Raw genomic sequence first — 18424 nt, 5'->3', positions numbered from 1 at the left:
AATGTGACTATAAGCTGATGCTTTTATCTGAAGTAACCTCCAATAGTGAAATTGATCATAAATATACAAACTCAGAACAATAGGAAAAAAGCAGATTTTCACTTCAAAAAAGACAAACCATTGTTGGTGATGGTGCATTTGTTTCAGATGAGTTAACCCCTTTAAGTTCTACAATTTGGTGTTAGAAAAGTGTATTTGCAGAACTAATGATTGATAATGTACTGAAATTTGCTAGTGAAGACATTTGAAACACTATCGGTCAGTACTGTGACTGGACTGTTTTCATAGAGTTTGGCTGAGGAGTGGGATGGGGGCGCTCGTGCCAGTACGCACATGCGCATTCGGTGGGAAACACGATTGAAAACGGGCAGCTATGCCGCGCGGTGCAGAAAACGGGCTGGACGCGTCCGCTTGGAACAACGGCAGGAGGAGTACCGGAGGACAGACCCGGGGACTGCAGCACCGGGAGTTAGCTGACAGGCGTTAACAGCGAGACTTTCCCCCGGGAATAACCTCCTCCTGAACCAGCGGAGAAATCAGCGGCGCGAACGGTCGAAGAATCTCCCCTTTCCCCCTCTTCTCCTCAGCTTCCTGCACCGCAACAGAGACAGCGAGACATCAGTAATGTTGCTGCTAAACGTGTAGGATTTATCCCCGGTGTCCGTTTCTTTGTATCGACTGTAAATACAACTGAACAGAGACAATAACAGCGGGGTTCACTATGGTTTTATTGGCATTCCGCAATAGGAGATGTCTTAATAGCTGCTGTATGGGGACGTTATGCTTGCAGTTGTTGCTGTGGATTTTATGTGCCGTGAACGGAGAGGAGCAGCCGTTCAGTGTAGAGGTAAGAGCAGGGACCGTTATGTTTTCACATACCATTTGCATATAGGAACAGGACATGAGCTCTTTATCCAATAAGTGTGTTTTTTTGTTGTTTTACTTTAGAATTATAAAGCATTTGAAGCACATTGTTGCCCATGTTTAGTCTGTGTTGATGTTTCAACAACAGGCTCTTTGTGAGGAGCCCAGCTGCATGGTACTTCCATCATGTCCTTTTTTCACTTTTGAATTTTCTCTGAATGAAATGTATGCTCTATCAGTTCAAATATGTATCACTAACCTAATGTATGCCCCGTTATAACTTGTTCATTTTCCCAAAGTGGGCTAACCTTTCAAAAGATGTCAGTACCAAAGTAAGAAGTAGTGTAATTGGATTATATTACAAAATAATAGAGAAAGTCTCCAAAAGACAATATAGACTAGTTTAATCTCTGATAAAGTTATCTCTCCATAAACTTTTATATATGTATTTGAATACAAAGTCAACAACTACTCCTAAAGAATACAGTGGGTCGTGGGAAAATCTTGTTTTTTTAAGGGTCGCTGACTTGAAGACATTAAAACATGACATAAGTACCTCTATGTAACTGCATTCAATGTATCACTTGTACCATTATAAACAAAGGCAGCACATGCTCTAGGTCTAGTTCTGTTGAAAGAGATCTTATGTGTTCACAGTCAACAATGCAGGCAGCTAGAGGAGATGTTAACTGACTGAGAGGTTTCTTTACAAAGAGCGCTTTTATTCTCATCTCATAACCCTAGTTAATGGATTGTTAAAAGCCTTCAGGCTACAGCAATTAACTTTAACACTCAATCATCCTGAAGCAGAATCAGTGTTTATTGTTTTGTCCATCAAGATTCTGCAGAAGCTTTTCTTCCATGGGTAAAGAGAGAACATTGGGTTTTATCGAGGGTACATCTGTCTTCTTTACATCCTTTTTTGTTTCCGGATCAATTCACCTCTGTTTAGCCAAAGAGTGCATACGGCTATCATAAAGTGTTACACCGCAACCCCTCGCTGTCTCTCACACTTGGCTGCTCACAGAGACACCACACAGAACATCCTGGCATGTCTACTGAAAGTCATCAAGTCCTGCATTCACATATCCACATGATTTGCAAGCTTGGCCTGCCACACTGTTCCCATTGGAGAGGTAGGGAGCCGATTTAGTCCAGATGCTACAGATTATTATTCAGTTAAAATGTCCAAGCTCACATGACAGACAGGAGTTAGTTCACCATTGTCCGATAAAATGACCAAAATAACCTTAACTCTCCGCCAATCAGATGTCAAAACCTATTATTTTCAAGCGATTACAGCTAGTATTGTTATAATCATCATAGAGTATTTCATAATTTGTTTCAGGTTTCTTACTTGGCTTCACATTCCCTTCTCCCACGTCCTCTGCGCTGACTTGCATGTTATTATCCTCCCACAGCCTTTGCTTCTTGCCCTTTCTTTTCAGAGCTTTTCTTTGTCATAATTTCATGTGAATGTACTGTAAACCAGGCACCCTTCCTATTTTATATTTGTTACTTGTATTTCACAAAACTAAGCCTGTGGCAAGAAAAACTATAAAATGCAAGACCTTTGACTTTTAAGTCTTGAGCTTAGCCCTAAGAATAAAAACATAAGAAAACACAAAACCGTTGCTTTAAGAATAGGTTGTCTTTTGAATAAATGTAAGAATAACAGTCATTTCTGCATTTGCAAGAGTAAAGCATTATCAGATAAGTTTTAGATATGGCAGTCTCCTGCTCTGCCTGTCATGTGTCCTGCCAACAGAAAGCATGAATACATGTGGTTACAGTAGCTTCATATCTGCGATCACTGTGTTTACAGCTTCCTGACATACTGGTATGTGTCGCAGGAAGCTTCCCAGTTAGTACAATAGGATATTTCAAGATGCCAATTGTATCTGTGTGTAACTGTTGATGAGATGAGAATACACACTCAGTGGGCTATGCATTGGAAACAATAGAATTACAAATACAACTTTATTTGACCCTAAGGGGTAGTTGAAGCAGGATAAATCTATAGTCTAACATTTGTCTTACTGTGAGTGCTTTGTAAATAGTTTTTTTCTGGCTTCAAAAGCCCAACCCAGCAATGTTATGCTCTGTTAGACAGCATTATAAAGGCAGTAACCGGATGACTAATGTCCCTCTGTGGGTCTGTGATGTTTTAAACAGTTTCGGGCTTGTAAAGAGTGTGGAGGGCAGTGTTAAACTTGTTTCATTGGAGCCATTTGTTATGGCTTTTCCAAATGGCTGTCGCGCTGACTTCCTGGATTTGACTTCATGGCTGAGTGTATTGCCAATTTTCTAATTTCTTCCAATTTTCTTTGCTTTGGATGACTTTTTACAGAAAGTACAGCCTGTCACCGGGTGATTAAACAATAATGAATACTCACTTGTAACACCTCACTTCAGTCTAACACTACAGTCTGTGCTTATGCTGAAATATTTCCCCGAAAGCTCTTCAGCTTTTGTTTATCCGATTGTCTTCCCTCAAGAAGAAATTTTCTCTGCAAATTATACAATGTCGTTAACAATGGCACAGGCGCGACTTAATTTCATTTATCTCCTTGTGAGTTTTATTTTCTGTTTCAATCCTTATTGGTTTTATATGAAGTCATGTTTTAATATTTCTCTGCGAGGCAACATACAGTAGGAGGGCTGTGTAAGCAGTCAAGCTATCATGGGTTATTTTTATCATTAGCTTTTACATAACACATTCATTAAAAGAGAGATTGGATTTTTTAATCTCTTTTCCCTGTCTGTGTTTGACACTGTCACACAGTTAGGATGAAATTTCACTTAATATTGCATCAGAGTTGCCGCCGCTCATTGCCACAGACACACATCCTGCTCAGCTGTGTTTAACTATCCTCTCAGTTTGTCTAAATTGGTTATTCAAGGCTTTCAGTTCAAGATATAACATCCTATTCACCAGGTTTAGAGGCCAATGCGCTGCTGAAACTCTTACCCCTGTGCTGCTTTAAATGGATTGATAATACCAGAAAGCGTTAAGTGCAGGCACCAACATGTTCATTTTAATAATTTTGCGAACTAGAAGATTTTCAACTTTGTCTTTCCATGTGTGTCAAAACATTTCTGGCTACATAAAATCGTGATTGTATCAGTCACACCTATTTCTGTGCTCAATAGTGGTACAATGGAGGCCAACCCGTCATTTAGCATCGCAAAGGCTCCCGCGACAAACAGACATTTTTTCATTGGATTTCGTAATATTGCACATTTTTGTCCAGCTGGATAATCTCCTCACAACAACACCATTTTTATGATTTTGAAGCGTAAATGCTATCGCCAAAACTAAAAAGCTTATGTTGGGCTGTAAACGACATCACGATTGCATAGCTGCCCGTCACTGTTTCTGAGCTAAAGGCGGCTAATGTTCAGCTTTATAACGCATTTCCTGACATATTTCATGTCGTAGGACTAAACATGGACATGTCTTAAGCGTGTGTCACCACAGACCTTATGTCAGGCTTTAACCAACATGTTGGTTAAGAGACGAGGGAACCAGATGTGGGTAAATGCTAACTAATTTTCCAGGTGTTAGGACTCATTCCTGAACCACTCAATAATGTCCCCTCCTTTAATGATGTTGGGAGTTGTCATATCTTGATTCATGGACGATTTGTCTCACCACAGTAGCTTCTCTGGGAACACAAAAGCACGAACAAGTGCCAAAGCCTCATGAGCATCACATTGGTTGGACTTAATATTTCACAGATACATCAGGTGTTACATCAGGTGTTACATTAAGTGTTTTAACCATGCCACTACACTCACCAGAGACAAAGCCAAGTTGCCGAGTCAGAGATAATCTGCTGTACAAGAAAGAGAGCGCAAAGTTGTTCCAGTGTACTCCCATCTGTTAACACATCCTGTCTCAGATGGAGGAATGAATTAATAAAAGCTGGTTTGGCTAGACTCCGCCGACTGTCAGTTGTAATAACTCCATCAAGGATTTGATCTGTTCCCTCTGTTTGTCTCTCTGTCAGCGAAGTATCTCCACAGTCCATGATCAGATTCCTATGAAATCTGGTAGACCGTAAAACAAAACCAAATGGATTAGATTTTGGTCGCGATCTAACATTCGTCTGTTATTGACTTTCAGACATTTGAAACAAATACTTGTGATTACGAAATATAAACAATGGCAGAATTTGTGTGGTTGTTATTTTAATCACATTTATGGAAAATATCCATTATAAATAACTGTATACAAATCGTTACTATATTACCTTTCAAATTATTCTCATATTGTCAATTTAAGCCCAAATTTGCACATCACTATTGCAACATATTAGTCACATTATACCACTGACATTGAAAGGGCTATTGCAGTTTTCAGCACTTGGCTAATGCTAAGCAAAGCTCAGTCCAATGCAAACTACTTAGTGCTGTTGTCACTTTGTGAAGGGTCGGGGGAGGGGGGATAGAGCTTCATTCCTGTCACTGCTCATGTTTCCAGTCGGCATGCTCAGCCTCAGAGTGGCATCTAAATAATGGAAAGCAACTGGTGTGTACGGTGTGTGTGTATGATGTGTGTGCTGGACTAAACTGAGGCTTAAATATAACTGAATGCATCTCATATGCTCATATTCACACCTCATATTTACTTCACTGGCATGCGTTCTTTTTCCCCCTGCATTTCCAAAAATAGCGTGGCAGTATTTTAGTCTGGTTCTTTACTTTCTTGTGCCATGGTTGTTTTATTAACCACGTTAACACAACTATTCAATATAGTCTCAAATTGAAAACATTTTGCATGAAAATATAGTCTTTGTCCTTTGTTTCTCACATGTTTTTATCCTTATCTTTAACAAAACACTTGTTAAATTGTTGCTGTGGTTTCTATGCAGCCATACTGTCCTCCTACATACAGAACAAGCTTACCTTCTCTGTGTGAGTGCATGCAGGCGTACTTGTGAGTGTATTTGTACTTGTGTGCTTTGCCCTCGTTTCTCACTGAGCAATCATATGGATGGCAAGTACACCAACAGGCACACACACACATGGCATTCTTGACGTCATTTGGCTTTGTTAAGAGAGCACATTTCAGAGCCACCGGGGTGTCTGTGTCAGTCTGTTACCCAATTCCAGAGAATACACACCTGCACTGACCTAAATGATTCATAGTTACACACACAGACGCTGAAACACACTTGGTTTTCCTCACTTGTTATTGTTGTGTGTTGTTCCCAATCTTACTCGCTGTATTGTCAACACAGCGTCTCTGTCTGAGATGTATCTCTGGTCACAGCTTACTGAGCTGCTAAATCTTTAATGTGACTGACAACTGCAACATTAGATGGTGCCAATGGGGCATCACATGTAAGGCTGTCAATTAAGCTGTTGACAGAAACACTTGGGGGACGGTTGTGTGTGAATTTGTGTTCGTATTTCTTACACAGCATCATTTTGTGAGAAACTGTTGCAATCTGTTTCTGTGTGCACTGCGCTGTGATATAATCTTTTAGCAGCAGGTTATTACAGTTCATCAAAAAATGAACAAAAAGTCATATGGCGATTCTGTCTTGTAGGATTGAGAAATGTCTACAAAGTGAGTTTATGAGACATCAGCTGGTGTCAGATATCATCATCTAGACATCTGAATGCCTTGGAATAACCCCCTAAAGAATATCCAGTAGAACAGGCTCTGTTCTGATCAGTATGTATGATCAGACCCTGACATTTATAGCGTGACATTTTGTGACATTTGTCCTAATGGTGCCACGAGGATGGTGAACATGGTGTGCATGAAGTATTTTTTCCGTGTGTGTGTGTGTGTGTGAAAGGGCTAAATATGAAGCAAGGCCCCGTTCACCCCCTGCTATAATCACATTGCACTGTGGGGTCATGAGAGTTTTTCTATCATTAAAAGTCATGTTGAGTAAATGCTAACTTTACAGTCGCACAGCAGTTAAATTATGTGTGTGGGTTTGTGGTTACTGGTGTGGGCAGGAAAGGCTGCGGTTGCCTTGACGACCCTGGCACACTCGCCAGCGGTTCAGTGTGTAACTCTTGAATAATTCAGGGTGGTCAGCGGCGGCAGGCTTTCCCTGGAGGTGGAGATCATGTTCCCACGAGTCCACCTGTGCATGGTCACCGACTGTTACTGGACACACAGAACCAATGTTACCCATCGCCCACATATTTAGAGTACGGAGATGCATTGCACACCCACTGGGTGTTGTAATACCTCTTCTTTGCTTTGCTAAATACTAAGAAATGTAGCAATAGGGAATTAAATTAAAGAAAAAGTTGGGAAATTAGTGTGAGTTTACAGCGGATTCTTCTCAATTGTCTGCTTTCTTACCACTAACAATGGACCTACTTATCAGGGACTTAGTTGATATTCTATTGAAATCTTGATATAGAGTATAGTGCAATATTGAATTTGCAGGAACAATATTTGTTAAAGGTTAAATATGTGGTAAAATGCCATATTCTTTAGGTATTCTGGAGCTGAAGAGATATTCTTGCATGGAAATGGACTATACAGAAACATATTTGTTTGGTACAGATCTTTTAAAAAAACGAATATATTTTTCCACGATAATGAGAATTATTATGCAAAAAGAAAAGAAATATCCTCCAATATCGTGAATCATATTCCATTTGCAATATCAGACGCAATTAGCCATTTTCTCCCAGTCGTGCAGCCCTTTTACTTTTCACACAATGAAGCCAAAATCAGATTTCTTCTTCAACTTTCTCAACTTTTTTAATAATTGGTAGACCTAACTTGCGGTATGAAAAAAGACTCGGGGCAAGGTTTTTTTCTCCCGCTGATTTTCTGCCTCAGCAGGGAGCTAATTGTATTCACTCAGCATCCCTGGGTGTAAATCCTTCACTGATTAGATGAGTGGACTGAAGAGCAAAAGGCTCTGAGGCAAGTACTGACAGGAAGTCAGCCACAGCACAGGAACTTATTGACATTTAGCCGCCTGCAGCCAGAACCCTAAACCTGTCACACTGTGTTTATGAAAGTGGCAAATGGCTCAACATGTCCTGCTAAATTATTGTGAAATATTATCCTGGAGTGGGGGGGGGGTTAGCATTCTCAGTTTGACAGACGGATTCTCTAATTATGAAGAATATATTAGAGGATTAGATAAAAAAACAGCATTATTGGGTGTCTGATAATAATACCATATTAGGCATTTGAAGATAATTATCTCATAACTACAAAACTAATAAGTAATATGTTAACTTTTTGTGACAGATTTAGAGACAAAAATCTCTGAAACAGCTAAAGTATAAGCCGAATGCGGTTACTATTGCTGATGCATGTGGGGGTATTACCGTACATATATAACTGTTATTAACATGAAGGAACAGTGTGTACTCAAACTGAATAAAACTGCTTTCTAACGAGGAACAGTTCATCTCCTTTGACCCATTCTACCTATAAACCTTCTCTGAGTAGCCCAGGCTTTTAAACAAATCCTACTTTCTGAAAAATGGTTTTAGTGTCATTGACAAAAACACTCTCACAAGCATCATTTTATAAAACAGCCTGAGCCTAATTAAGCAAGAGATCATTAATGATCGTATCGTATTACAAAAAGGACTTCAAGTTGGTGAAAATATCCTGATAATAACACCAGCTTTGGTCACATCGTTTTTATTTTACCTTCAGAAACTTTAACAAGCATCTTTACACTTTTGCATCCTGTTTATTTTCAATTGTCCTAAAGCTGTATCCTCAAACTATAAACATAGAAAAAAAAATATATACATTAAAAAAATGATAATTGAAAAAATAATTGATGGCACCATAACCATTGCCATGCCAAGTGTCTTCACTGTCAAAAGTCTAACTGAATACATTATTAATGCACATGTGAGTCGCATGGCGTCCCTGTAACCTGAGGGGACGGAGCTACTATCAGCTGATCGCTGGCAAACGTCAACATCAGCAGCCAGCCACCACACGCCATCAGCACGTTCCCATGCCAACCGTGCTTCCTGAGGCACATCTCATTCATAATAGAGTGATCCCATCCCCTCGCAGGTTGGCCTTTTGATGGCACCCATCGACTAATTGGCCCTCCTTCTGCTCGTCAGGTGGTTGGGAGGTGCTCCGGGGACACGAGCGCTCCAAGTTCGCCTCAGTTCAGTGCTCGTGTGAGGCATCTGGCTGAGGAAAAGGCTTCTGAGTCACTCCACCTCTCTGCCCTCCATTTCCTCATGTGTGATGTCTGTGGGTGGGAACTATATGGATTTCACCTGAGATGACTGTTGTAGTGTGATTGTGTCGTTGTTGGAGACTGTTCTGTACCTCAATGGTCTTATATAGCTGGATAATAAGAGCCTCAGAGAACCAGCATATTGCATGTTATATATACAATTAAAAGTATCCTATTAGGGCAGCTAGGATTTGAAACCACAGCTTGTTTTTCTCTTAGTGTAGCAAAGGTAAAAAATGAAAAGCACTGTGTGTGAAGAAGTTTTTCCACCATCAGGAGCAAGAGAGAAATGTACTTCAAAGGCGAGTGAAATCAAGTGTGGAGAACCCAAAAATAGGCGCTAATGCATTTTAGCCTTCATTGGGGCACGCTAGTGGACTCCTTATCTTTCCACTTCAAGAGAGCCTTGATTTCTGGAGAAGTTTAACCTCATTAAAGCAGGCCACTCTTTTTTTTTTTAACCAAAATATTATGAGATGAAAGACTTATTTTTGTTTAAGCATGGTTACCATTTTGTATAATTAATATTACAACTACTACAAATTGCAGATCTATTGAAACACAACCTTGTGCTGACACGCTCCCTTGTTATCCATGTACAGAGAGAGAGATTTCTGTCTTATTGAATAAGGAGGGCTGTCAAGCTGCAGCCTCCCGCTCTCAGGAATCCTTACATTGGCAGAACACCGGGAACCATAGATCATGAAGACAAAGAGCGGATCAATAAGAAAGAGAAGAAGGCAGCCGAGCGGGAGGATAGGGGAAGAAAACAGACGGAGATAAGGACAGATAGGAGAGTGAACGGTAGGAAAAAGCAAAGGGCTCGCTGATGATTAAGCAGTTTGAGGATGTCTCTCCTCCAGGATTATAAGAAGATGGGTCATTATCCAGGAAGTAGTAAAATGCTGGAAGATGGGCCCTAGCAGCTACAGGTGTGCTGTGAAGTAGGCAGTAGTCAATACCTGCTGTATATCTATTTTGTCTAATATGTTTTAATTCACGCTCCCTTTAACTTTTCATAATGTATACACTTTGGCGATACTCAAAACGAAAAAATATCCAATAACAGAGTGTTAGGAAATCCAAAACACTGATTCAAAACTGATAATCGTTTAAAATTCTCAACATATTTTGTATCTATCCAAAATATTTTTCCTTAATCCATTGGGGTGGGGATCAGCATTCTAATAGATCCATTTTTACAATTTTGTAAGGGTGATGGCTACATAAAATATGAAGACAGATATTTCAAGTTTCATTTGAAAACCTGAAAGTTAAAATCAAGGACATTGGGTGCAGCCGTACTTTGGCGTAATGATGGAATCAAAGATCAAAGACTTGGATTGAATCTTTGAAAATGTGTGCAGTATTCATTTATTTGAGCTTTGAGCCTCTGTCTTCGAAAGTCGAAGGGTTCATTTTGATTTCTGTTTGACCATGGAATTGCAAATAGTCGCAAAGAATATAAAGTGATAACAGAAATACTGCGTTGCAAACTGGAGGTGTGTGGTTTGAAAGATGTGGACACCTACCAGGCAATATTCTTTCCAATATGTGAAATGTAAAATAAATTGTTTAATTTAAATATATATCTGTAGTTGTATATCCATCCCTGCTGTACCCAATGTTCTGCTGCCTTACTGTTACAGCAGATAAAAGGCATCCGGTGTGACAGCTACACCCTCCATGTCCTGTCTGTCTCTCCATCTTATTCTCTGAACACCCCCCTCGCCTCCTACACACACACACACACACACACGCACACACACACACACACGCACACGCACATGCACACACACCATCCAATATCCTGTCAATGTCTGAGTGACAGACATATCTAACAGCAGCCTCTTTTCTAATACATCTCTGTGTCTGATAATGGCTGCATTGTCTGGAAGCCCAAACACCTCACTTTAATACATACTGCCAATACCTCCTGAAAAAAAAACAATCCCTCGTGTTGTTTTGGTTGCTGCTTCTCATTTACATAAAAGTGGTGTTGCTCATACTGCGGATACATTTGATAAACAACAAGGAGGATTTCAAAACATCTTAATCCTTTCACATAGATGACAGCAATGTTAAATGCAAAGTCATTCAAAATGTCAAAAAATGAGAAAACGTAGTCCTACTGTTTCAAAACCCTGATGTCTTCTCCTCTAACTCAATCTACCAGTTGTACAGTGTTCTGAGCTTTTGGTTGCTTCATAGCGTTTGGATTTTAGGAAAATATGCAGTGCCACGTCAAAATCAATATCTTTTTTTGTCAATCGGAAAAGCAGCTGGGAATTCACAGAGGCAGTGGTTATAGGTTAGGACAGAGCCAAGCGTGGTTACAATGAAAGAGGACATGTGAGGGAGGGACAGGGATGATTACAGACAGGAACATGGCAAGTAGAAATTAGGAGAAAAGGAGCGGCTGGAGAGAGTGACTCAACGAGAGAAGATGCAATAGTGTGTGTGTGTGTGTGTGTGTGTGTGTGTGTGTGTGTGTGTGTGTGTGTGTGTGTGTGTGTGTGTGTGTGTGTGTGTGTGTGTGTGTGTGTGTGTGTGTGTGTGTGTGTGTGTGTGTGTGTGTGTGTGTGTGTGTGTGTGTGTGTGTGTGTGTGTGTGTGTGTGTGTGTGTGTGTGTGTGTGTGTGTGTGTGTGTGTGTGTGTGTGTGTGTGTGTGTGTGTGTGTGTGTGTGTGTGTGTGTGTGTGTGTGTGTGTGTGTGTGTGTGTGTGTGTGTGTGTGTGTGTGTGGTGTGTGTGTGTGTGTGTGTGTGTGTGTGTGTGTGTGTGTGTGTGTGTGTGTGTGTGTGTGTGTGTGTGTGTGTGTGTGTGTGTGTGTGTGTGTGTGTGTGTGTGTGTGTGTGTGTGTGTGTGTGTGTGTGTGTGTGTGTGTGTGTGTGCCGCTCTGTGTTGTTAGTACCCGAGCATCCAAATAGGAAATCTCGCCCATGCACTGCTTCCCCCTGAGGTGCGTTGAGAGTGCAGGAACCTGACACACATCATAATGTTTTCACCCACCCACCGAGTGTTAGCGGGAGGAGAGAAGATAGAGAGCAGAGAATGATGATAATGTTATGAAAATGAAAAGTGAAAGGAGGCAAACTGTAGGTGCCGAAACGTGCAAAACATTTGAACCGTGACATAACATTTTGACATCTGCCACACTGACAAGAGTTGGACATGATACTGTAGGTCAGGGATCACCAACTACATTTGTCCAAGGGGCCAAAATTATTCCTAGAGACACTTTCGGGGGCCAGCGATTTTTATATATAGCCCTGAATTTTCTTCAGGGCAGGGAAGACTACTGTCCCGCAGCTGCTGCCTCTCTGTTGGACTGGGTGGGAGTGCTGGTGGAGCACGCTCATGTACTGTCAACTCGCCGGAGCCTCGTAGCGGGGGCTACTGCGGAGCGCATAAAGCAGTCTCTTCGCGCTATCGAAGGATCACTTCTTCTTCAGGGCAGGGAAGGCTACGCAGTACGCAAGCTACTGTCCCGCAGCTGCTGCCTCTCTGTTGGACTCCGGTACTGCACATTACTCACGAGACGTTGTAAAAAAAAAAACGAGTGGGGGGCGAACGCACTAAACATGAGAATGTCTGGCGTGCCAGATTTGGCCCGCGGGCCGCCAGTTGATGGTCACTGCTGTAGGTCATTGTTGCAGAGTGTGAATCTGTACATGGGCCAGTCGTAAGGAGACAGGAAGTAGGCAGGCATGGATTTGTCAGTCTACCAATCAAAAGAAAAACTATCTAGCTTTGACACTGTTTATCCCTTTAAAAAAACCTTTGGATTCATCTATCGTGATGAATCCAATCGTGCATGTTGGTTCTTTCTGTTGACGTTGGTTTACATATTTACAGTGTTCAGGGTCCTTTTGGTATATTTAAACATTCCCAGTCAGATTTCAATTAAAACAGTTTTTTTTCCTGTCCCAGTTTATAGCACTTTAAAATCTACCAGCAACCCGTCCACTGAGTATCTTAAGAGCCTTTTGTTGCTGCTTGGAGCCTGACACTGTAACCGAGGCTGTAGACTCACATTTGTTCCATTGTTGGATAATGGTTTTCCTTTTTATTGCCTTCTCCTCGCCCGCTCCCACCATGCTTCGCTTCCTGTTTAGTGAATTCCCTCTCAGTGTGTATGCTAACCTGAGCAGCAGGCTGACTTTCACTACATTGTGTAGCAGAAAAACACTCAGGTTTCACAGCTCAGAGTTGCAGAATAAAGAATGAAAAGGTTCTTCTGTTTTCCATTTGTTGCTTGACACTTCAATCTTTTAATTGTTTTAATTGGTTCAATTTCTTTTTATTGGTTGCTTGGCTTAGTTTTTTGCCAAATGCAACGAATCAGTTTGCCAGTGCAATGATGAAGACGGAGAGAATACACAGAGGCTGGCACTATTTCAATCCCTAAAGCCTCTTCTGTGGGAAAGCTCAACCGATGCCCTCGTCTTCTCCCTGGTTGCAAAGATCTCAGCTGTGATTCCCTCTGGCAGGATTTGATGGGACACTGAAAGCTATTACAACAGTCTTCCTCTGACAACCCAAATGCCTTGAAAATAGATGAACTTTTGCACTATAAACTTGTATATAGATTTATTTTTTATTACATATGCTCTATCCTAACCAAAAGTCTTGGGAAAGTGCCTTTTAGATGAATATTTTCTGATCCTTTTCGTACTGTTTTCACCTGGAGATCCCTTGTACTGTGATATTTACCATTCCCTATGTGCATGTTTATGTCCACAGTCATGGCTCCAGAGGTACGGCTACCTCCCCCCTGCAGACCCCAGAATGTCGGTGCTGCGTTCTGCTCGAGTCATGCAGTCCGCTATCGCTGCCATGCAGCGCCGCTACGGCCTCAATGTCACAGGGTCCCTGGACAGCAGCACTGTAGGGTGAGTCACGCTGCTTTAAGGATGCCAGAATGTGGGACATGGATTTATGAGCCTTTTGGAAACATGGGTGGGAGACTGGGAGTTATAAAATATAAAAGGATTATTAGTCATGGCCGGTTGTTGATGGAATCCATTGAACATCCTTTTAAGGTATTATTCCTGGTGTGTTGGTGTTATTTGTGCTTGATTTTTATGATTTGATAAACACTACAAGCTGGAATTAAATCAACAAAAATACATCTATTATTTACAACATTTTAGTCAACAACCACATTTAAGTAAACGTGCAGTAAACCAACCGGTTCTGGTAAAAGATTTACATAAATTGATGTACACATCTTCTAAATGGGGCCAAATGGTAGATTCCTCCCCTGTTTTGCATGCAGTCGTTTTGCCAGACTTGACTTTACTCCAACATGGATTAAGTGGGAAGTTTTAATTTGATCAAAGGGGCCTTTTACTGAGAGTGCACCTATGTTGTCAGATCAAAGGCTGCAAAAAGCCCAAGTGTTATAACTCTGACATTAAGACCGGGAAGAACAGTGACAGTGTTTGGTCTCTTTTTGTCTGATCTGTCAAACCTGAATGCATCAGACAAGTGTGGCGTGGGTTTAGAGTAAGAGCTTATTTTTACTGAAACAACAATAATATTTCTGAGGTTTACATAAGAGGTCTCAGCAAATTGTACTTTACATTCAGAGTTAAAGCGATATAAGTTATGTAAGGATATTACGGTTTAATGTCTGTGTTTTTAAACCTACTGTCGCTCAGATTATACCTAGTTTTAACCCTTGGGACATCGTTTTACCTGCAAATCACTGAAACCAGTGTTCACTGACATTTGTCCCCACCAACACTGAAATGCCATCTCTGCTACAAATAGCACAGAGCTCAAATTGACCGCTGAACTGTAACGTGGCGATGTGGTGGCCAGCGGTGTGAATGCACACTAACAGCTGTCCAACCACCGGGCTGAAACGGAGAGAAATGTGATAATCTAACAGTGTGCCTGTTTCTCTCTCCTCCTCTGCTTCTCTGTGTCGATGTAGCGATAACACAATAAGGTGAGGATTAAGAAAAATGTGCATGTGCTCTGTTAAGATTTCAAAAACACCTTTATGTCTGGTGCGTTTATGCATTTTTATGTGTCTGTTTTGTATGTTTATCCAATACTTCATATCATGTTAGAATTTATTTTACATACAAATGCATATAGAGCTTCATATGAATTATTTTTCATTACTTAAGTTTATAAATATCAAGAGAAACATTGAATCAAAATTGGTTTGTAGTCACGAGGGCTGCAGGATTTAGAAAAAACAAGTAATTGCAACCATCATTATCACGTCAACCATCATTATCACGTCATTCAAAATCTGCACCCACAGCAGAATGAACTGTCTACTCCGTGTTGAATGGCCTCCTCTCGTCTTCCTGCAGGTGGATGAAGAAGCCCAGATGCGGGGTTCCTGACCAGGTAGGAGGAGCGTCCAGATTCAGTGTCCGGAAACGGCGGTACGCCCTCACAGGACAGAAGTGGCAACACAAACATATCACATACAGGTGGGTGGTTTTAAATATATGAAGATTACGTCAAGTTTAATAAAGAAGTGCTGTCATTACAGCGTTTTAGAATAATGCAATTTCCCTACAATCCCCATAACCAACCCATCCACACACACTGACTCAACGTCAACGGGGCTTCTGTCAAGTTGTGAAGACAACCAGTGAATAATATTAACCCAGCATGTGCCTACAGCCACAAATAAATAACATGTGCACACACACACAGGCATGTGTACACAAACAGGGCTATTGACCTTTTAATTAAGAAAACACATTCCTTTAAAAGGGCAGAACGAGAAACAGAATTGTTTTCACGCAGTTCTTGCTCTTATTCATGCTATTTGTATTCCTTTTAAACAATTATTGGACTGTGTTGCTCAGTTTATAGGCTTTTGGGCTTAAACATTTCCCAATTCCCTTTTGTGGATCACATAAGCACATACTGCACACAATATTTGGATTGTACAGAAAGCTACAAGCCATAGGATAAACCAACGTTTACCATTGCTTTAAGCCAAACGGCAAACATTACACACAGTTCTTGCTCTTCAAAAACAGTACTGAACATGAACCAGATTGATCCTCTTAACATGAAAGAGCCAGGGAACTCATCATTAATTTCACAATTCTTAAGCGCATTTCCTGGCATTCGGCTACATGAGTAATGTATAGAGCAACGTGTTATATAATATTTCCCTCTTGATTTAGTGAGGTCAGTATTCTGTTTTATACATACTATGCCATAGCTTGCCCGCAGCTCCATGTTTTCTAGGATAATCCTCAAGAAGTGGGCTTGGTTTTTATTATTTTGCTCTGCCCAGAGGATACATGTATAAACAGTATTACATGCAGGATTTAATCTAGTGGATCAGCGATCTACAGCTGAAGAAGCGCAGTATATCACTGATGACAGAACTGAACAGATGAATGCATATGCATTTTCTCTTTTTAATGAATCACACTGGGATTTGGATCATTTGTGAGGGCATGGATTTGAAAAGAAGAAAATGAGCAGACTTGATGGAGAGTGAAGAAGTAAATGGAAGGATTTGAGGAGGGGGGGGGGTGAGGGGTGGAGGGAGTTGGAGGAGAAGCAGCTGCAGAGAGAAAGAGATGAGCTGAGAGGGGAGGAGAGCAGAGGAGGAAACCCCAGTGGAAAGCAGAGGGTGCTTTCTGACAGATTAGGGTTATGTAATAGGGAGGGAGCTGTGTGTGTGTGTGTGTGTGTGTGTGTGTGTGTGTGTGTGTGTGTGTGTGTGTGTGTGTGTGTGTGTGTGTGTGTGTGTGTGTGTGTGTGTGTGTGTGTGTGTGTGTGTGTGTGTGTGTGTGTGTGTGTGTGTGTGTGTGTGTTGTGTGTGTGTGTGGTGTGTGTGTGTGTGTGTGTGGTGTGTGTGTGTGTGTGTGTGTGTGTGTGTGTGTGTGTGTGTGTGTGTGTGTGTGTGTGTGTGTGTGTGTCCTTCAGTCAGCAGTCAGATTGGCCTGCAGCTGCTCCTTTTAACTCAAATTGATGCAACTAGTGCACTGCCCGTTCGCAACGTGACTTTTCGGAAACAGGCAGATTCCTTGGCATCCGGTATTGCTGATTTCTGGAGAACTTATCATCCAAGCAACTTCACACTCCACAATGCACTTCCTCCTCAACACACCCGCCAAGTGTGAGATTGATTAGATTAACAATTGTTGAGAAAATGACAGATAAATACGTCCTGTAGATCTTGCTCTTCCATGTGCAAACTAGCAAACTACGGAGAATTGTACCCTTCATGCTGATAGGCGCTGTAACAGTCCTCTCTAAATCAGTACATAATGTGTATATAAAACACTACTTATAAAATGTCCCTTAGATATTAAAACCTCAGACTTTAAATTGTACTTCCTTTGGTCCTTAGTAATACACCTAATAGACAGTTGTTGTAAAAAATAAACAAAGGATAGACATACAGAAGGAGACTGTCCATCTTTTAGATGGAGGAAGAGTATGTAACATATTCTCTCTAAAGACATCCATAACCGGTTATCTTTAGCAGTTCTATGTGTCACACAATGATTCATCTTTACCATTCCGACATGTACCAAAATGTAAAAAATATATAATATATTTTTCTGTTTTTGTTTTTGTCCTGTCCAAGTGAAGTTGCTGAGATCTGTGAATGGTGACACGGCTACAACACATTATAAGCTAAATGTTGAAAAACAACTCTGGCATCTAGAAGATATAACGAATGCATGGCTCCCCTGATGTATGCTGCTTTCTATGTAACCACATCCAGTATTTACTGTAGCAATGCACTTATTAGCCTTGGCATCCTACAGTTAGCCCTGCATGCAGCGACTATTAACGCACATGCATTGTCTCCGGAATCATTATCACATCACGGTGTGTCATATTTTATATGTCCTCAGAGCAGGTTGGAGATTCTTCTCCTTTTTCAGCTTCTCCCTACATTGCCCTTAAAATAGGACACACAAACTGTACAGTGAGATGAGTAATAGAATCAAATAAACGTGTCTTTGTATTCCTCAAGAGGACACAGTTGATGCTAAAGCCTCTCATTGTAATCCCAGACAGAGCAAGACAAGGACATGTTTTCATGGAGAACCCTTGAGGTGCTAGAATATTTATTCTTCATTTGAATCTCAGAGAAAACATTTGTACCTCTGCAGACTCTCTATCTGCTCTACATAAGCACTTCAAAAGACAAAAGGGCCATTTTGTGTTTCCTCCATAAGTGGCCCCAATCAGACAGACTGTTAGCTCACTCTCCAGCCACCATCGCGCTAACAACACTTCAATTGTTCAAGATTGTTTCTGTAATTCAAGAGAACTGGCAGTTCTTGAGATGGAAGCATTTATTACTCACATTTGTTTAAGTACAGTTGAGGAAACAGAA

General features: G+C 41.0%; 1 protein-coding gene across 2 annotated transcripts in view; it reads left to right on the top strand.

Moving 5' to 3' along the window:
• Window positions 1–349: 349 nt before the first annotated feature.
• The window catches only part of LOC117484110 (matrix metalloproteinase-16-like), a 58852-nt gene continuing 40777 nt past the window's right edge, over window positions 350–18424 (top strand). The window contains exons 1-4 of one of the 2 annotated variants that reach the window (XM_034132562.1): window positions 722–847; window positions 13819–13967; window positions 15017–15031; window positions 15408–15530. In XM_034132562.1, coding sequence (XP_033988453.1) covers window positions 722–847; window positions 13819–13967; window positions 15017–15031; window positions 15408–15530 — 413 coding nt within the window. Of the gene's footprint in view, window positions 848–13818; window positions 13968–15016; window positions 15032–15407; window positions 15531–18424 lie in introns of both variants that reach the window. The other variant, XM_034132563.1, reaches the window with a different exon arrangement.

This window comes from Trematomus bernacchii, unplaced genomic scaffold (genome assembly GCF_902827165.1).
Source record: "Trematomus bernacchii unplaced genomic scaffold, fTreBer1.1, whole genome shotgun sequence".
Classification (NCBI taxonomy): Eukaryota; Metazoa; Chordata; class Actinopteri; order Perciformes; family Nototheniidae; genus Trematomus; species Trematomus bernacchii.
Note: the sequence above shows the minus strand (reverse complement) of the source record. Positions and strands in the feature narration are given on the sequence as shown.